The sequence below is a fragment of the Erithacus rubecula genome (assembly GCF_903797595.1).
Source record: "Erithacus rubecula genome assembly, chromosome: 23".
Lineage (NCBI taxonomy): Eukaryota > Metazoa > Chordata > Aves > Passeriformes > Muscicapidae > Erithacus > Erithacus rubecula.
In genome coordinates, this window is record NC_136675.1 from 7,050,676 (window position 1) to 7,070,509 (window position 19,834).

The window sequence follows — 19,834 nt, forward strand, 5'->3', positions numbered from 1 at the left end:
GGAAAGCTGCTGTGGCCCCTTTTTACATTCCAAAGGAGATAATGTGGGCAGGGAGGAGATGGCACTAATGCAAGGGGATACCCACAAGGCAGGGCTTGGGAAGCATCAGGGACAATTGCTGGGAAGATGTAAACAGCATTTGCATCTTTTAGGGTGTGAGGGAGCTCCACATGGGTGCTCCATTCAGGACTGAGGCCCTGCAGCTCCAAGGGTTCCACCAGAGCCTTCAAAGGTCTCTTTTTTCTGCCCCCATAAGTGGAAACTCCTTTTGTGAGCTGGCACAGACCGTGTGGGTGCCTGGCATTCCCAGGACAGGGATCTGGGGCTGCCCAGGAGTCCAAACCTTGTTCAGGGTTGGTTTGGTGTCAGGATGGGTGGGAATGGGAGCATCCAGCTCAGCTGAGTGTGGGAGGGCATCCAGAATCCACCTGTGCAGGGACAGCAGGGCTGGGCTGGGAGCAGTTCCACTGGAGGCAAACTGGGGGGCTTGGGATTCCTGAGCCTGCCAGAGCTCCAGGAGCAGCTGGGAAAGGCTCAGGATGGGGCTCTGGGGTCACAGCTGGATCCTGCTGGGTCCATCCCACCCCTGGGTGCCCTGGGCTGGGCTAGGACAGAGACTCTGTTCTCCATCCATGTGTGCCACACCAATTGCCCTGAGAGCCCAGTTCCTGCTGAGCCCAGCAGCCTCTCCCTTTGCCTGGGGAGAGCTGGGGGCTTTTCCTGCCACCCCCCCTCAGTCCCACCCCTGGTGCCCTGGGCTGAGCCCCCCTGGCAGCCCCTGCACATCCAGCTGCCCACACTGATGTCTGCTGGGGCAGCTTTCCTCCAGTGCACCATACTGCAACAACTTGGGGTTTTTTTCTGGATTCTGCAAACATCAGTGAAATCCTGCTCTGGTCCCCAGGGTTCTGTGGGGTTTCCAGCTGAGCTGTGTGTGAGGTTGGCTTGTGCAGACCTGTAGGGCCACTCCTCAAGCACCTGAGCTCAGCAGGAGAGGGTGGATCTGTACAAACAGAGGCAGGGATGGTGCAACAGAGAGTCCATTGTCATGGTGATCTGTGGAAACATCTCACTGGCGTTTCTTAGGTCACCAGGAGCTCGGGAAGGATTCCCATTCAGTCCCAGAACTGAGGTTAAGGACTGTGCTGGGATTCACTGAGAGGTCACCAGCCCAGAGCAGCCTTTGCTTTATGGGGGAACAACTGCCAGGGTGCAACAGCCCCGTTTGAGGGTTAGAGTGTTTTCAGGAAATTCGATTGACTGCTCCTAAATCTTGGCTCCAGGGGTAGCACAGATGAAGAAGTCCAAGGAAAGTTGCATTTCTTCACTCATCTTATTGTCTCTGCTCTAAAGCTCAGGGACCTGGCTTTTGAGGCCAATAATTTTTTTTACGTGCATCTGAATAAATTTGATTTAGAAACTCTTTATTCTCTGAAAGGCAGCAGGCACAAAGCACATGTAAAAAAATTATTAAAAAATGAAATTGTAGTCCTGAAGCCTGTGTATGTCAGCAGCACTGCCCAGTGTTACTTCATCAGTGTGCATTAATTGAAATGCAGAAGTGTAAATTAACAGCCTGTAGTGTTTTGGGAGACCTTGTTACATGTGAAAGAAACAGTGTTTCTTGTGAATATGTAAATTTTCAGCCTAAATTTACCTTGTTGTGGAATATCTGGACATTAAGCTACTCCCTACAATGGGGAAAAGCCACTTACACTGATAATTGACTTTTCTTGAAAATCCTTCCCCCCTTCTTCCCTGTCTTGCCACGGGAGAGATGTCAGCATTCAGTGGCTTCACCCTGGGCTTGTTCTTGGTGTGTGGAAGGGCAGCAGAATCCTGCTGTGATCCCAAGTGTAGCTTTGGGGTTAGTCCAGGGCAGGCAGGAGAGCTGCTCCTCGTGCTGCCCCGGGCTCTTTGGGGAGTGGGATGCTCTGAGTGCACAGCTGCTGCTCTGCCTGACGTCTGTGTGTTGCCTTGCAGCCCTCCAGCCCGATGGATCAGATGGGGAAGATGAGGCCTCAGCCCTACGGAGGGAACAACCCCTACACACAGCAGCAGGGGCAGCAGCAGGGCCACTACCCCGGGCAGCCCTACGGCCCCCAGAGATACCCCATGGGCATGCAGGGCAGGGGGCAGAGCGCCATGGGCAGCATCTCCTACACGCAGCAGGTACGGCTGGCAGGGCTCACTGGGCAATGGGCACTCTGCACTGGCTCTGTGCCACAGCTGGGGCTGATGGAGTCCCTGTCTCAGAGAGAGGTGGAGGCAGACCCCTGAATCCAGCAAGGGGAAAATAAATAGCAGGGGAGGGAGATCCTCTTTCTGCTGTGCTGTGTTGGAGACACAGCTGTTCTTTGCACAAGAAATGACTCCAGGTCAGTTTTGGCTCATTACATGATCCAAGTGGCGCCTGCTGGACTGTTTGCAGGATTCAAAAGGCAATTTTTCTTTTTCCTTTTTTTTTTTTTTTTTTTGAGCAAGCAATCTTCCCTTTCAATGTTACTTTTGTTGAAGGGTGCTCAGATAGGAATCCCTAAAAACTTAGCTGTGATGCCTGTTAAAACTTGGTCCCTGCCAAGAATAATGTCACACACCAGTGACTTCTGGGAAGTATGTAGGTAGTGGCATTTGCAGAACACTGCTGCACGGGTTTGTGCATTGCTGCACAGGTTTGTGCATTGCTGCACAGGTTTGTGCAGTGCTGCACGGGTTTGTGCATTGCTGCACGGGTTTGTGCTTTGATGCACAGATTTGTGCTTTGATGCACAGATTTGTGCATTGCTGCACGGGTTTGTGCATTTCTGCACAGGTTGTGCATTGCTGCACAGGTTTGTGCTTTGATGCACGGGTTTGTGCTTTGATGCACGGGTTTGTGCATTGCTGCACAGGTTTGTGCTTTGATGCACGGGTTTGTGCTTTGATGCACGGGTTTGTGCATTGCTGCACAGGTGCTGCATTGCTGCTTCTTGAGCAGGGTCCATGTGTGAATCACTTTGTGACCGTGTGCCTCGTCTCTCCCTCCGCAGATGCCTCCGTACGGGCAGCAGGGCCCCGGCGCCTACGGGCAGCAGAGCCAGACTCCCTACTACAACCAGCAGAGCCCCCACCCGCAGCAGCAGCAGCAGCAGCAGCAGCAGCAGCCCCCCTACTCTCAGCAGCCTCCCTCGCAGGGCGCTCATGCCCAGCCCTCGTACCAGCAGCAGCCCCAGCCCCAGCCCGCGGCCGCCTACCCGCAGCAGCAGCAGCAGCAGCAGCAGCAGCAGCAGCCCCCCAGCCCGTACCCACAGCAGCAGCACGCCCAGGGCCAGCCCTACCCACAGCAGCCCCAGTCCCAGTCCCCCTACCAGCAGCAGCAGCAGCAGCAGCAGCAGCCCCCGGCCCCCTCCTCGTCGTACGCGCCCGCACAGCCGCAGCCGCCCTCGGCCTATTCCCAGCAGCGCTTCCCCCCGCCTCAGGTAGGGCTGCCCAGGGCACTGCCCCTTCCCTGGGCACTACCCCTGCACTGCCCCCTCCCCTGGGCACTGCCCCTGCACTGCCCCCTCCCCAGGGCACTGCCCCTTCCCTGGGCACTGCCCTTTCCCTGGGCACTGCCCCTGCACTGCCCCTTCCCTGGGCACTGCCCCTTCCCTGGGCACTGCCCCTGCACTGCCCCCTCCCCAGGGCACTGCCCCTTCCCTGGGCACTGCCCTTTCCCTGGGCACTGCCCCTGCACTGCCCCTTCCCTGGGCACTGCCCCTGCACTGCCCCCTCCCCAGGGCACTGCCCCTTCCCTGGGCACTGCCCCTTCCCTGGGCACTGCCCCTGCACTGCCCCCTCCCCAGGGCACTGCCCCCTCCCCAGGGCACTGCCCCTTCCCTGGGCACTGCCCCTGCACTGCCCCCTCCCCAGGGCACTGCCCCTGCACTGCCCCCTCCCCAGGGCACTGCCCCTTCCCTGGGCACTGCCCCTGCACTGCCCAGGGCACTGCCCCTGCTCTGCCCCCTCCCCAGGGCACTGCCCCTTCCCTGGGCACTGCCCCTTCCCTGGGCACTGCCCCTGCACTGCCCCTTCCCCAGGGCACTGCCCCCTCCCCAGGGCACTGCCCCTGCTCTGGCAGTTAACCTCAGTTCATGCATTAAACTGCACTGCAGGCTGGGCAGATGCTCAGAGCTGCTGTGGCCTGAGGTGTGGCAGCCAGTGAAACCTGGCTTTGGGGAGGAGAAGCAAAGCTGGCTGGGACCCTTCAGAACCTCTGCAGCACGTGCAGGGCACCTTTGAGGAGTGGAAGGGTTTGGTTCTTGTGTGGGGAGGTGCCTGGGCTGGGCTGGGGAAGGTGAGGGGCAGAGCAGGGCAGGTGTGCTCTGCAGGGTCTGTGCTGGGGGAGGCTGCAGAGTGGCTGCCTGGCCTGGACCTGTGCTCCCAGCTCTGAGCAGCTCTCAGGCACTGTTGCTGTGCTCTGCCTTCCAGCCCTGGGGAAATGAACCTGCCCCAATGCAGGAACATCCCAGATTCCAGCAGAGCCTTTGTTGTATCCCCATCTGTGACCTTCTCTTGGTGTGTTTGTTGCTGTTTCAGGAGTTATCTCAAGACTCATTTGGGTCCCAGGCATCCTCTGCTCCCTCAATGGCTTCCAGTAAAGGGCAAGAAGACATGAACTTGAATCTTCAGTCCAGACCTTCCAGCCTGCCGGTGAGTGGGGCTGTGCCAGGGCAGTCAGAGCACAGCAGGAGGAATGAGCACAGCAGGAGGAATGAGCACGGGTGGAATTCCAGCTGGAAATGGGAGCCATGAGGCTGCCTGTGCTTTTTACCAAGTCATTAGCTTCTGGCTTCCCACTGGAGATTGAATGTAATTTACAAAAGTAATGGATTTGGGAGGGGAGTTTAACCCTGAGTGTTCTGCAGGTTCTGCCTAAAGCCCTTTACAGGTGTGCAGAGCCTGCCTGCTGTCCCTGACCTCCAGGGACAATCCCCATTTTTACCTTGTTTTCCTGTTCTTGTGCCCACTGTGGCACTGGTGGTTGGCACTGGAGCACCATTGCCTTCCGTGGGATCCTTGTGCTGCTGATTTCAGCTTCTCTGGTCCAGTCTGGCAGGGCAGTTGGTGAAAAAGATCAATCAGGTGGTGTCTGGAGTGAGGGAGATCAGTCCCATGAGCTCCTGTCTTGGCAGATGGAGAATCAACCTTATTTTCTTTGGTGTCCTCAGTGTGAGTGTGCAGTCACCACCTGGGGGTGAGGCTGCTGCCCAGTGTTCCAGCAGGTTTTGGGCCAGAGTAGTTTAATTTTGTGTTAAAACATCAAGAAAACAGAGAAGAGTTGAAAGTTTAGGTTAGTTTGCACAAGTTGGTGTGTGCCTCTGGTTTGGAAGAAAAGTTTGGAGCTGCTGAGTTCCAGTTTTGCTGGTAACTTCTGTTCTAACCAGTAGGAAGTGAGTGAGCTTTTATTTTTTTCTGTAGCCACTGGCTAAGTCAGTGCTGGGAGCTGCAGCTGGGTTGGCCAGAGGAGTGAGCTGTGTGTGGAACTGAGTTATTTTTGCTCCCAGCAATGGGAACAGCTTTGTTATGAGCCCCTTCAAATAATGCCTTCAGATTGTGGGTACAAATTGTCACCCAAAATACAAAATTATTCCAGTTCTGACCACCTAATGGGAGTAGTTGTGGGTTGTTGCTTTTTCTTTCCTCTTCTTTTTTTTTTTTTTCCTTTTTTTTTCCTTTTGCTTTTTGGACCCCGATTACAAAGGTTTAATTTGTTCTGAGGCCTGGGGGGTGGGGGGGGAAAAATCTTTTTAAATAGGATGTTTCTTTCCACTCTGGCTCTCCACAAGTTCTTCATGTGACCCATCTTCTGGCAAAGTGAAGGCACTGAAGTAATTGAAGAAATTGCTGTAGCTCAGGAGTCCTTTCAGAGGCCCTTCCTGAGTCCTACTGATCCCTCTGACTTGCATTATAGGAATTAGTAATGAGGCTTTGCACAAGTGGCTCCTTCTCAGCACCAAGTGGGAGTTTGTGTTGTACCTTGTGGTTAAATATATTTGGCCCTTTTCAAGTTGTCCCTTCTCCTGAGTAGTCTAAGAAAAGAAATCCATCTCAGCTGCAGGAGTGGGGGAACCTAGAAACAAGGGAATATCTGGTTTTCCTGGCTTTACCACCAAATAATTTGCATTTAAGAAACCAAGCAGTCTTTAGCTTACCCAACCCTGGTGTATTTTTGGCCTTTCTCTTCCTTAGTAGGCAAAAAATTTTAAAAAAGGAGACTGACTTGTACGTGTTTGATAATTCCTTGTTGTGTCTCTGGGATCCTGTAGAGCAGCACAGCTGGGGAAGCTTCAGGGCTGCTGTGGGGTGTGAGAGCAGCATCTCTGGGATGCTGGCAGCCACATCCTTGTTTCAGTTTGCAGAGATCAATCAAACAGGGCTTTGGCCTGGGGATGCTCAGGAGCACAAGAGCTCCATGGAAGGGCACTATCAATTTCTTTTTATTTTCCTGGTATTGCTCAGTCTGTCTCGTTGAGAAAGTTTTATCCTGCTCGGGAGGATTCCCAGATCCCTGTTTTGCCATTATGGATGACTTAGAGGAGCAGAGTTTGTCTGTGGGCTTTTAATTTCATTCCAGAGTCCTGAGCCTTTTGCCAGGGCTGGTGGGTGCTGTGGAAAAGCTCAGTGGGTATCCTGGAACTGGGGCCATGCACCATCTTTAATTAAACACAGATCAGCCCCAGCAGGAGAAGGAGCTTCCTGCTTTTTAGGTTCTTGGGAAATGTTAAATTTATGTGCCCAGTGCCTTTGCCAGTCCTTGGCCTTTGCCCATTGCCATCAGTGCTGTGGTGGAATTGGAGCAATAAAGGGGGGATGTTCCTTGGTCCATCAGCCTTTCAGGAGCTGCTGATCCAGCAGGGACATTGTCAAGTTGTTCAGCTCCTGTGGCTTTTTTGGGACCTTCCTGAGGGTTGTTCTGGGTGGGGCCTTCAGGATCCCTTCCAGTCATGATCCTGGTGTCATTAACCAAACTTTCTCCTGATGAACTAAACTTTGTCCTGATTCACTTTCTCCTGAGCTGAGGGGGCTCCCTGGTGCCTTTTAAAGAGCCCTGCCTCCCTGTCAGTGTCCTGGCTGCTCTCCCTTCCTGTAGCAGGCAAGGTGAGGAATTTCCCTGTAAAATTCACTGCTTCCCTGGGGAGCCTCCATCAGGATTGCAGCCAAACTAAACTGAGATTGCAATTGCACAGGAGAAGTGAAGGATGGTCTTTTGTGTCTGGGTGGAATAGAGGAGTAGTAATCCTTGGGATAGATCTGTTTCTCCTAGGAGATTCCCTAGTTCCTTCTCCTCAGCAAAAAATTCTTCCTGGAGAGTTGTATCCAGTTTATTCAGTGCTTACTTTTACTTCTGAGTCTTTACTTTTTGATTTTATTTATTTAGTGATGTTTCACTCTGGTTCATCTATGAATTTTGGTCTGAGAAGTGTCCTGTCAATGGCAGAAAAGATTTTAACCAGCTGAAAATATTCCATGGTTAACTTCTGGATGTGGGTTCTGGCCTTGCAGTGTGGATTTAAGAAAATGAGGTTTTGTTGGGTGGGGAGAGGAATGAGGCTGCAGAGCTTTGGCAGAAAAATCTCGTCAGTGAATGTCCCCAGCAGTTGTGGGGTGGTTTTGGTTTGGTTATCTCTCCCTCAGTCAGGCAGTTCCTGAGTTGGAGGCTGTCAGGAAGCACCACTTGGATTTCCCACTCTTTCCAACTGGTCATTTCAGCTGCTCTGGGAGAGCTTGAAGTGGAATAAAGTTGAGCTCTGTCAGCTGCGTCCCCTGACCTGGAAATAATCAATGCAACAGGCAGAAATGCAGCAGAGAGCTGTCAGAGCTGCTGTGGAGGCAGGCAGCCTGCCTCCTTAAAATTCCAGTTTCAAATGAATCATTTTGACAACTTTTTCAGGGGGCAGGGAGAAAGAACCTTTTATAGTTGAATCTGCTGGTCACTTCAAACATCTTTTTTTTCCCTCTCCTTTTTTCTCTTTCCATATGGGACTTCCTGCTTCTGTTTGGTTTGTGTTTGGCCTTTTGAGCTTGTCTTATTGCTTGCCTTAGGAGAGGGATTAGCAGTGTGTGCATTTCAAAGCAGGGCAGCACAGTGGATATGCAGATAAAGCCAGCAGCACCCCAGGCTTCCCCCAGGAGCACCTGAGGCACTGGCAGTGCAGATCCTGCATTCCTTCAGTGCCATCTGAAGGGTTTTGTCCCAAGTTGTGGTGGCAGCAGAAGGTAAAAATGGATTTTTCCTTGTTCAGTGCTCCCCTGCCCAAGGTTTTCTTGCTGTGTGACTATGCCCACCATTTCTGCGTGGCTCCTTGAGAAGAATGTGCCTTTTTTCCCAGGGTTTAATATTTTATTTTATTTATATATTTTATATTTACACGTGGAGAGCATCTCCAGAGCCACCCTGGCCTTCAGCTGCTCCAGTGACACCTTTCCCCCCATCCCTGCCTTGCTGTGTGTCCCTGTGGCAATTGTGTCTGCTCCCACCCTTACCTGGGGTTTGAGGGAGCCAGTCCCCCCGTGCTGGGCTGAACTGGGCTGCACTGGCCATGCTGGGCTGAACTGGCCATGCTGGGCTGAACTGGCCATGCTGGGCTGAACTGGCCGTGCTGGGCTGGGCTGGGCTGAACTGGCCATGCTGGGCTGGGCTGGGCTGAACTGGCCATGCTGGGCTGAACTGGCCGTGCTGGGCTGAACTGGCCATGCTGGGCTGAACTGGCCGTGCTGGGAGCTGCTCCTGCTGTGCCCAGAGTGTCCCCGGGAGGAGCTGCACTCAGAGCTGGGCTCGCTTCCTGTTTCTATTCTGGTGCAGAGCAGCTCAGCTCAGCTTCCTGCCTGAGCCTGAGCCTGAGCCCTGAGCCCTGAGCCTGAGCCCTGAGCCTGAGCTCTGAGAGTGAGCCTGAGCCTGAGCTCTGAGAGTGAGAGAGTGAGCCTGAGCCTGAGCCTGAGCCCTGAGCCCTGAAAGTGAGCCTGAGCCTGAGCCCTGAGCCCTGAGCTCTGAGAGTGAGAGTGAGCCTGAGCCTGAGCTCTGAGAGTGAGAGTGAGCCTGAGCCTGAGCCTAAGCCTGAGGCTGAGCCTTGCAGTGATTCCACCTCTTGCCTTTGCTGTTCCCTCTGCCCAGCGTGCCTGGGTGGTTGGCAAGTGGCACAGTCACACACTGGGATGACTAAAGAGATGCTTTGGAGTCTCAGCGTGTGCAACACGAGCCTGGGAAGTGCCTTCCAGAGAAGCTGGGGAATGGGAATGTCCTGGCAGAGCAAGGGGAACCTCCTGCCTCCTCCATGATTATTCTGAGTCTTGTGTGAGCTGGGATTTGTCTTCAGACTTGGATGAGGAGACCTAAAACCCTGTGGAAGGAGGACAGCAGCTCTTTGAAGGAGCAGCTCTGTCAGCTGAGGCTGCACTCGTTTCCCTCTGCCCCTCCTCCAGGAGCAGCCTGTCCACTGATGGCCTGGAGATCCCCACAGAAACCCAGAGCAGCCTCTGCTGCTGCTGCCACCTCGTTTCTCCCTGTGCCCAGGACCCTCCTGCTCTCTCCCACAGCTTGGTTTGGGCTCAGTGAGCTGGAGGTGTCCCCCTTTTGTGCTGGGACAGCTGAAGTGACCCTGCCCTGTGTGTAAAAATGGGGCATTTTTGTGCTGCCTTGGGTGTTTGATGTGGTAAGGCTGAGGGTACTTTCCACCATCTGAGCAGCCTCCAAAGGGTTAAATGGGAACGCCTGTGTGGGGTTTTGCCTCTCCCAGGGGCTGTGGAGGGGCCCAGCACTCTGGGTGGGGATGCTGCCCTTGCACATGGCAGGTTCTCCTCCAGCGACATCTTGTTCTGTGTGAATCGTGTTTCTCCTTCTCTCCCTGCTGCAGCCACAGCTCTGAAGCTGCTCTCCAAAGATGGGGAGGATGAGATTTGCTCAGAGGGGGAGGAAAGCCCCCTCGCCCTCCTTTTTTTTTTAATAAATTTTATTTTATTTTATTTTATTTGGAGGGGGAAGAGAAGGAGGGGTGGCCCAGGGTAGGAGCAGGAGATGTGATTAAAGCTCCTGCCGAGGAGATCTGTGGGAGTGGAGTATCGACCTCTGAGAAATCAATGGCTGCTGCAGGGCTGGGTGCAGGAATGTGGCACAGCAGCACTGCCTGTGTCCTGCTGCTGCTCCAGCCTGTGCCTGCTCCCTGCAGCCAGCCCCCCTCACCTCCATTCACTCTGCATTCTACAGCAGCTTCTTCCTGCAATCAGAGTGGAATTTCTGGTGTGGCACCGAGCCCCTCCTCCTGCCAGCCTTCCCTTCCCTGCAGTGCAGCTCCAGCCAGCAGCTTCTCCCAGTTTGTCTGAAGCCAGAAGAAGCTCCTTCCTGCAAGAAGGAGCTTTTCAGCTTCTTTTTTTGAGCAAGGAAGCTGCAGCAATCTCTGTGGCATGTTCCAGTCCCCATCTTAGGTTTGTAATTGTCAGTGCTGCTGCCTGAGAGGAGCTGGATCTCCTTGGAAGGGAAGGGAATGTGAACTCTGGAGCAGGAGCTGAAGCCTTGCTGCTCTTACCTCACTGCTATTTGTTTTAGTGGGCAGGTGTTTTCCCCTGGAGGAGTAAAGTCTGGCACTTCCTTCCTCCCTGTGAGGCTGTGGGGGTGGTGAGTGGCACGTGGGGACTCCAGGTCCTTGTGGCACACTCGGTTTGGCACCAGCATCTCCATGGATTTTCTCTTGCTGAGCTCAGTTCTAGCTGCTCTCATTTCATCCCTGCTCAGATCAGAGGTCAGACTTGCAGGGACATATCCAAGGGGCCAATCCCAGTGATTTCACTGCAGATGAATCCCTTTGTTCCCTCTGAGTGCTGCTCTTGTCCCACTTGGAAGGAGGATGTCCCCTTGGTGTCCTGTCCAGCCCATACCCACACCAGGGGTGGTGCTGGAAGGATGCACTCCTGTCCCTGTCCACAGTCACTGGTGGGGGAAGGAGGGTCAGCCCAGCACAAGTGTGTGTTTCTGGGTTAGGACAAGACTTGGAAAATCTCTGTTCTGACTCTTGATTTGTCAGCTTTGGAGGCACTGAGTGATAAATCTCACTGGATGAGAAGTATCAGCTGTGTTTCCACCAGAGCTGAACCTGTTCCCAAGCTCCAGCTCCTGGGAAGAGGCAGAGCAGGAGGGAACTGTCCCACCTGGCCAAGCTCAGGTTCCTGAGTGGGTGTGCTGGGGGAGTCTCCAGGAGAGAGTGTTCTGTGGAGCATGGCAGGCTGGATTTGTCTGTGCTGCCAAAGGAGGAACGAGTCTATCCATGTCCCCAAAATAGCAGGGAGATCCTGCCAGTCAGCTGTGTGATTGTTGTGATAGAGAGGATTGAGGTATTTTGGGTGTGGAAATAAAGGGGAAGGAAAGGACAAGCTTGTGATTTTTAAATGGTGATAGTTCTTGAGTAAGTGGAAAAGCAACTGCACAGAAAAAGGGCTTGTAATAGAAAGTGAGTATTTCAATTAGAAGGAAGGAAGAGGCTTTTTCCCTTTCAGAAAGAATTGGGGAATAAATTTAGCCATTGTTCTCTGGTCGTGAGCATCTTCTGGAGCCCACTGGCCTTACAGGGTTTATGAACTCCACATGCTCCTCTCAGAGCATCATTTCCTTGAGTGCAGGCTGGTGATCTGGTCATGCCTGCTCCCCAGGTGGAAGGGCAGGGCTGGGCTGGGCTCTGCTGGGCTGGGAGGCTGCAGTCCCTGCCCAGGAATCCCATTTGCTTCCTGGTCAGTCTTCCTGCTCTCCCTGGTCCTGGGATGGGCTGGAGCAGAGCTTTGGGTCTCTCTGCTCCTCTGGGATTTTGTTACCTTGATCTTGAGCATTTCTGGTTGTTTCATCTCTTGTTTGTTTTACAAATGAGCTGTAGCAGATAGAGGGGTGGTGGTTCCTGTTGCCAGATAAAAGAATTCCCAGCACAAGCCCCTGGTGCTGGTGGTGCCAGGGCTCCCAGCCCCTTTCCCTGGAGGGATGAGCCCCCCTGGCCCCTGTGGGGGCAGGCTGTGGCTGCAGGCTGGCTCTGTGTGCCCTGAGGGGCTGTTGCTGCCCAGTGCTGGCACCAGCCTGGCTTGGGCATCCACAGCAGCTGGAGCTGCTCTGCTGCAGGTCCCCGTGGGCTTCTGCTCTCAGGTCACAGCCCAGAATAACACTGGGCAGCCTTTCAAGGGAAGAAACTCAGGCTTTGGGGCTGCAGCCAGCCTGGAGTGTGAGATTCTCTGTGAAATAGTTGGAATCCCTCCAGCGTTTTTGATCTGCATGGCAGATGAGCAATAAAATGCATAAAAAACACATTGGAAACACGTGAGGAAATTCTCCAGACCCTGACGTTTCCTTGAGTTGGCAGAGCTGCTGCTGCTGAGCCTTCCCTCCTGTCTGGGCTCCCTGGCTGGGCTGGGAGGAGTGGGGAGAGCCCTTCTGCTGCTGCCCTGCCTCCAGCTCCTCCTGGTGCTCCGTGGGAGGCAAATAAAACCCCTTGGGCTTCGTCCAGAAGCCCCTGACAGCAGCAGGTCTCCATTATTTCCACCAGGTTTTGTTGTTTTAAAGGCTGCTCTGCTGTGTCTGCTCTGAAAACAGGCTGTAGGGAGAGGCAGGGATTTCCTTTTGCCCTGATTTGGGGGTGTTGTTCAGGTTTAATTAACCTGTGATGGCAGGAAAGCAGCTCAGCCATTCCAGGCCGTGTTTTCTCCTTCCCCTGCAGGAGTTTCCCTTCTGAGCAGCTCAGTCCTGCTGAATGACACACTCAGAAAATGCTGCTGTGCTGGCAGAACCCTTCTTTGCTGGGAAATGACTTTATTGTTGGAATTCATAAAACTCACATGTCTTTGGAGGTGGAACTCACTTCAGGAGTCACTTGATTTTCACAGTCCTGTTTCAGCTGATGTCCCAGCAGCTAGGGAAGGAGGATTCACTTCAATTTAAAGTGTAATTCACTCTAAACTAATTTGAACTGATCATCTGGGGGCCTGGTGCTCAGCTGCAGCCCTGCTGTTCCCCTGGGGGTCCCTCGGGGGGTGTCAGCAATGCACAGGGGTGCAGCCCCCCAGCACCCTCCTGCTTCATTAAAATGGGATGTTTTTAAATACTGAAAGCACTAAAGCATTGATAGCCAGGCAAGTGGAAGACATGAGCTCTGCAGATTGTTATCTGCTTCTCAGGAGTTAATTTTCAAACTGTTTTTAACATTCCTTCATTTCATGCCTTGCAGATATTTTTGTGCCTGGCATTTCCAAGCCTTGCCCTCCAGGCTGCCCAGTTCATGTGGAATATTGCCCATGGGGCAGTGACCCCCACACATCCCCAGCTCCCTCCACCCCAAACCTTCTCTCCTGTCTCTTGGAGCAGCACTTACCCAGAAAAAGGAAGGAAACTCCCATTTCACCTTGCACACTCTCTCTAGCTGTTCTTTCATGACAGTATTTGTCTCAGGTGCACATTTTTAATGTGTTTTTTTTTTCCTTTGAGTCTAAAAGCCTCTCATCTCTGCAGCCCAGGCACTGCCCCTCTGCTCTCAGGTTTAGCTGCTCTGAAACCCCCAGCACCAGAAGCTTATGTGATGCACAATTCCAGAGCTGGAAATGGGTTTGGCCTTCATTTCAGTGATGAGGAAAAGTGTTTGGATGCACTTGGTGATTCAGACTGAAACTACCTTCATGTATTGAAGGGGCAAGCAGTATTTCCATCCAGCTGTAGGCTGGACTGAGCTGGTTTCTGGCATTCTGATCCTTTCATGGGCTCTGGGGGAATCTTTGTGTGTCTTGTACCAGTGGCTGCAGTTGGGTGCAGTAAATCTGTGTTTTGCTCTTGATTGTTTGTGTTGGTTGATGCTTTTTAATGCAAAATGTTGGAAATAATGTCTCAGTACTCCCACTTCAGATGGTTTCTGCAGTAGGAATGTGGGATTTGTCAAAGTTGTCCAGGGAAAAACACCCAAATAGCTGCATAAAGGAGCAATGCTTTTGATGTTACAATAGGAAAGTAGTGAAAATTGCAAGAGATCTCAGACACTATTTTTAGGCTTTTTCTGCAGTTTTTTAGCTTTCATTGAAATAAAACAAAGCCTTTTTTTCCCTCAGGAAGATAATACTTGAGCAGTAAGCAAATACACCTCAGAGACTGTGGTGCAGGAAATGAGCTCTCCAACAGGAGCAGTAATGGAAGGGGAGGGAGGACACTCACTAAATCATCCCACCAAGTGTCTGCAGCTCCACTCTAACACTTGCCAGCATTTGTTAGAAGCATTTTGTTCAAATTCCATGAAAGCAGAGGAAATTGCCACACTGAAGGTGGTGCTGAGGCTCTGCCCTCTGAGGATGAGGTGCTGGGCTCACCTGTGCTGGCTTTTACTCCTCCCAGTTGCACTTCTCCAGGACACCCAGGTGTTGGGTGGGAGGGCTCTGCTCCCCAGGGGTGAGTTGCAGTTCTGGTGTTGCAGGTCCAGAGCTGGGGAACATTCCCTGAGCTGCTGCTGGAGCAGGAGTTGTGCTGTCAGTGTGAGTGGAGCCAGGGTGTCCAGGTGATTGATCAGCTGCCTCGGCCTTTCTCTGGGGGTTTAAATGAGGTTGGCTCTGCTTGTGCTGTTCAGCTGAGCTCTGTGCAGGGAGAATGACCTGGGATTCCCTCAGGGCTCACCCAGAACCCTTCTGATCCAGAGCTGATTGCTCTGCAAGACTTAGGGAGGGTAAGTGAAGTCCTGGTAAGCTTTGGCCTCCACTTCTTCACCTGCCGTGATCCTTTGAACCTCTGGCAGAGATTTTATCTAATCCCTGGAACAGTTACAACTCCCCAGCTTTCTGTTCAAACACTGGCACTTCCTCTGGGCTGCTCCTGCCTCCCTGAGTGCAGGCAGGGCTGAGCAGCTGCTGCTGCTGTTCCCAGCCAGCACACTCGGGCACGCTGGATCTGCACATCACTCCTTGGAATTGTCCCCATTTCCACAACTGCCAGCTGGGATTGATGCTGTTGCCCTGCTGCTGTGGCAATTGGAGGTTTCAGCTCTCCCAGGCTTTTTGTGCTTTTCTTCTCCAAGGTGAATGCATGCAGGAGGAAGGGTGTTTTCCAGCCTTGCCTTCGAGAAAAGCTCAACTTTACAGGTTGATGCAGTAACTGCTAATTTTTGCTGTCTTTGAAGAAAGGGAAGTGGGAACCCTGAAGAGTATTTTATGGTTTTCTTTTAAATCTCTGTTTAGTTTGTTTTTATCCATCTCAAGTGAGTAGTTTCCCAGCTCATAGGAGGTTTATGAATTAATTATGGTGAGGCAGGAGTTTTCTGTCTTTCAGAGGCTGAGCCACGTTTCCCTTCCAAGCCACGATCACATGGACTGTCTCCTGTGTTTGCAGTTTTACGTGTGCTGTTGATGCATTCTTTAACTTCCCACCTCTAAACTGAATTAAAAGCAGCAAGGAGGAGAATTATCCAGTTGTTTGGGCCAGCAGCAAACCAGCTCAGGGGCTCCTGGGTTCAGACTTGAGTCTGCACAGCCTTTGGTACCAGCAGCGTGCCCAGGGACAAACGGTGTGTGAGGCAACAGCCCCGTGGCTCTGGGGCTTCTGACCTGTTTCTGTGCCCTGCAGGACCTGTCTGGCTCCATAGATGACCTGCCCATGGGGACAGAAGGAGCCCTGAGCCCTGGAGTAAGCACATCAGGGATTTCCAGCAGCCAAGGAGAGCAGAGTAACCCAGCTCAGTCTCCTTTCTCGCCACATACCTCTCCTCACCTGCCAGGCATCAGAGGACCCTCCCCCTCCCCAGTGGGATCTCCAGCCAGCGTCGCTCAGTCCCGCTCCGGCCCCCTGTCCCCTGCTGCAGTCCCAGGTAACCTCTCTCCTCTCACCTGGCACTCCTCCCTCCTCTCTCCTCTCTGGCTCTGCTGGGCTGGACTCTGGTGCCCAGTGTGGTTCCTGAGCTGCCCGGGGCTGGCTGGGGGCTGCTGGCCCAGCAGTGCCCCTGCCCCAGCCTGATGGCAGCACTGCTTGTTGCTTCTCACCCTGCCTTTGTCCCGGGCTGCTGTGGGGTGCTGGGCAGTGCAGAGCAGCTGCTGATGCTGTGTGCTGTGTGCTCTCTCTGGCCCAGGCAATCAGATGCCCCCCCGCCCCCCCAGCGGGCAGTCGGACTCCATCCTGCACCCCGCCATGGGCCAGGCCAGCATCGCCCAGGACCGAGGTGGGTCCCCCCTGCCACCCACACTCTGGGCTTTGCTCACCCCTGCCCTGGGACGTGGCTTCTGGGGGAGAGGGCACTGCAAACTGACCCAGGGCTGCAGCACCTTGCAGTAAATTCAGCTCTTGGTGGTTTCTGAGCGGCTTCTAAGATGTTTTCTCTGGTTTCTTAGCAGCTTTCTCTAAGCTTCAAAACAAGGGGTGCTCACAGCAGTATTCTGTGCCTTTCCCCTAAAAGAAAGTAAGATTTTGGGGGGGGAAAGTGCATGTAAAATTTCAGCTCTCCTGGCTAAAGGTATAGAATTGTCACCCTGAGAAAAGAAAACAAGTGAACAAAATCCAAAAACAAGAAGCCCCAAGGATTTGCAGAGCTGTACTGGCTTCTGCTGTGACACTGAGGGTTTTTTTTTTTTTCTGGCTAAAACAGGAAATTGGATCTGTTATCTGCTCAGATAACACTGGCTCCCTAATGCAACCACTACAATGTGTCCAGACTGTTGCTGGAAGGATTTTGTCAGCGCAGGGGGCTGGAGCAGGTGTGAGCTGTGGCAGCTCTGGATGCTTTGCACTAACACTCTCCCCTTTCTCCCTCCTGGCGTGCAGGCTACATGCAGAGGAACCCCCAGCTGCCCCAGTACAGCTCCCCCCAGCCCGGCTCGGCGCTGTCCCCCCGGCAGTCCTCGGGGGCGCAGATGCACGCGGCCATGGGGCCCTACCAGCAGAACTCCATGGGCAGCTACGGGCCCCAGGGCGCCCAGTATGGACCTCAAGGTGGGCACAGGGCCAGCACGGGCCCCCCTCTGTGCTCCTGCCCTCCTGGGGCTGCCCAGAGAAGCTGGGCCTGCCCCATCCCTGCAGGTGTTCAAGCTGGGATGGAGGAGCATCCCTGCCCGTGGGATGATCTTCAAGGTCCCTTCCAAACCACTCCATGATAAATGTTTGGATTTGTCCCCTCTTAATCTGTGGGTGATACCAGAGCTTTGCTGCTGTTGGGAATGATGGGATATGTGCCTTTCAGGGATAGCTGTGCTTCTAAAAGTGGGATTCTTCCTCCTGTATTAGGAATAAGCAGGTTGTGCCTCCCCTGTAACTGTGACAAAGGGATGGCTGTCTTTGGAGAGGGAGGTGATGAAGTGCTGCCTGTTTTGGGAAGGGTTAATGTGGGCTTTTCCATCCTGTCCTGGACCATTTAGCTCTCTGTGCTGGGTTGAGGTTTGGGAGAGTTTCAGGCAGCATCTGAATCGATGTTGTTACTTGGCTGTGTCAAAACACATTTTTTGTGGCTTATATCCAAGTACTTTGACTTTGTGTTGAGGTGTGAACACTCCCCCTCATCTCCATGTGCAATCTTTAAACATTTTTGCTGGTGGCAGGTTCCCAGTGTGACCCAGTCTGGTGACAGGTTCCCAGTGTGACCCAGTCTGGTGGCAGGTTCCCAGTGTGACCCAGTCTGGTGGCAGGTTCCCAGGGTGGGGTATCCAGGCTGGTGGCAGGTTCCCAGTGTGACCCAGGCTGGTGGCAGGTTCCCAGTGTGACCCAGGCTGGCTGTGTGACCTGCTGCCCTCTCTCTCCCCAGGCTACCCCAGGCAGCCCAACTACAACGCCATGTCCAACGCCAGCTACCCCGGCGCGGCCATGGGCGGCGGCATCAACCCGCAGCTGCACGGGCAGAGCGCGGTGCCGCCCTACGGGGGGCTGCCCCCGGGCAGGATGGGCCACGGGGCCATGGGCAGCCGCCCCTACGGGCCCAGCATGGGCAGCATGCCCCCCCAGGTGGGCAGCGGGATGTGCCCCCCGCCCGCCATGAACCGCAAGGCGCAGGAGGCGGCGGCGGCGGCGATGCACGCGGCGGCGGCCAACTCCATCCAGAACAGGTATGGGGCAGGGGCACTGCCCATGGGGGCTTCTGGGGGGCATCTGTCCTTCTGGGGTCTGCCAACCCCATCCAGAACAGGTATGGGGCAGGGGCACTGCCCATGGGGGCTTCTGGGGGGCATCTGTCCTTCTGGGGTCAGCCAACTCCATCCAGAACAGGTATGGGGCAGGGGCAGGGGGGCCAGGGACTGCCAGGGACTGGGGCACTGCCCACAGGGGCTTCTGGGGTCTGTCTGCCCTTCCTGGGGTCTGTCTGCCCTTCCTGGGGTCTGTCTGTCCTTCTGGGGTCTGTCTGTCCTTCTGGGGTCTGCCAACTCCATCCAGAACAGGTATGGGGCAGGGGCTGGGGGGCCAGGGGCTGCCAGGGACTGCCAGGGGCTGGGGCACTGCCCACAGGGGTTTCTGTCCCTCCCAAAGGTCTGTCCCTCCTGGACCTTTATTTCCCAAGGGAAGTGTTAAAAGGAGGAGGGTAAAGCCTGCAGGAGCTGTGTTGGAATGCCCAGAGCAGCTGTGGCTGCCCCACCCCTGGCAATGCCCAAGGCCAGGCTGGACATTGGGGTCTGGGGGCAGCCTGGGGCAGTGGGAGGTGTCCCTGCCAGGGCAGGGCTAGAACAGGGGATGATCTTTAGGGTCAGTCCAACCCAAACCATTCCAGCCCTCTGGACATCATTTATGACACACTCAGAGAATTTTTTAATGTTCGTAGGTGAAATTTTTTAACTAACTTGATTTTGCATTTTGATTTCTGGCCTTCTCTGTTCCCTGGGTGATTTGGAGATGCTGCCCCTAAATCCAGCAGCCACCCAGCTGTGTGTGATCCAAGGCACTGCTTGTCCAGTGTGAGGAACTTCTTCCTTTTAGGGCCTTGATGAGCAGCTGTGGGAAAGGAGCTGGAATTCAGCTCTGAACTCTGCACTGTTTTCTGTGGTTGTTTTTCCCTTTATTGCCCCTTTCAGAGTAGGTGTGTGTGGCCTACCAGGATGCCATGGCAGCCATGAGCATGCCCCTAAATTTGGTTCCCCCAGAGCTGGTGGATGTGTTGTTGTCTGACTGGACACTGCTCTTCATCCCCACCTGAGGGCTGCTCCTGCAACCTCCTGCTTTACCTGAGGCTCAGATTCCCTAACCCCAATAAGGGCACCCAAGCCTGACCCTTTGGGGAAGAAGTTTGAGCCACAGTTGTGTGGGAGGTTTGCAGTACATGGAAAACAACTCTCCAGCCCAGGCCAGTCCATGATTGTAGATCCTGCTCTCACTTGACTGCCCAGGGCTGCAGAGTCTGCAGGTTAAAGGCATTTTAACAGCTGAAATGAGGCTCAGTTTGTGGGTGTAGAACAAAGATGAAGAGTGAAACTTTTCACAGCTCAAGTCCCACTTTCCAAAGGGTTTGCATTCTCTTTTCTCTTAAGTGTGACTTGGGCTCTGGGTACTGGGCTTTACAAGAGCACCTGATCTTTGTTCTTCTCTTGGAAAAATGGTTTGGGGCAAGTCACTTCTCTATGTCCTTTTTAGGTTTCTTTTAGCAAAGCTGTTTCCTCAGAAGGCAATTTCCTAGTGATTAATATGTGGAGTAAAAATGTCTGTTTGTTCCTTGCCTCCTCTAGGCCTCCTGGTTATCCCAACATGAATCAGGGGGGAATGATGGGCACTGGACCTCCCTATGGGCAGGGAATTAACAGCATGGCTGGCATGATAAACCCCCAGGGCCCACCCTACCCCATGGGGGGCAACATGGCCAACAACTCTGCAGGTGAGCCAGAGCTTCAGGGTTGCACTGACTCCTTTGCCCTGGAAGGA

At 53.8% G+C, this 19,834-nt stretch overlaps 1 protein-coding gene across 3 annotated transcripts in view; it reads left to right on the top strand.

The window, feature by feature from the left end:
- Nucleotides 1–19,834, top strand: part of ARID1A (AT-rich interaction domain 1A) — a 51,120-nt gene that overhangs the window by 18,584 nt on the left and 12,702 nt on the right. For 2 of the 3 annotated variants that reach the window (XM_079325626.1, XM_079325625.1), the window contains exons 2-9: nt 1,984–2,172; nt 3,030–3,458; nt 4,558–4,671; nt 15,578–15,818; nt 16,077–16,166; nt 16,766–16,933; nt 17,739–18,036; nt 19,642–19,787. In XM_079325626.1, the coding sequence (XP_079181752.1) occupies nt 1,984–2,172; nt 3,030–3,458; nt 4,558–4,671; nt 15,578–15,818; nt 16,077–16,166; nt 16,766–16,933; nt 17,739–18,036; nt 19,642–19,787 (1,675 nt within the window). The remainder of the gene's footprint in view (nt 1–1,983; nt 2,173–3,029; nt 3,459–4,557; nt 4,672–15,577; nt 15,819–16,076; nt 16,167–16,765; nt 16,934–17,738; nt 18,037–19,641; nt 19,788–19,834) is intronic. The other variant, XM_079325627.1, reaches the window with a different exon arrangement.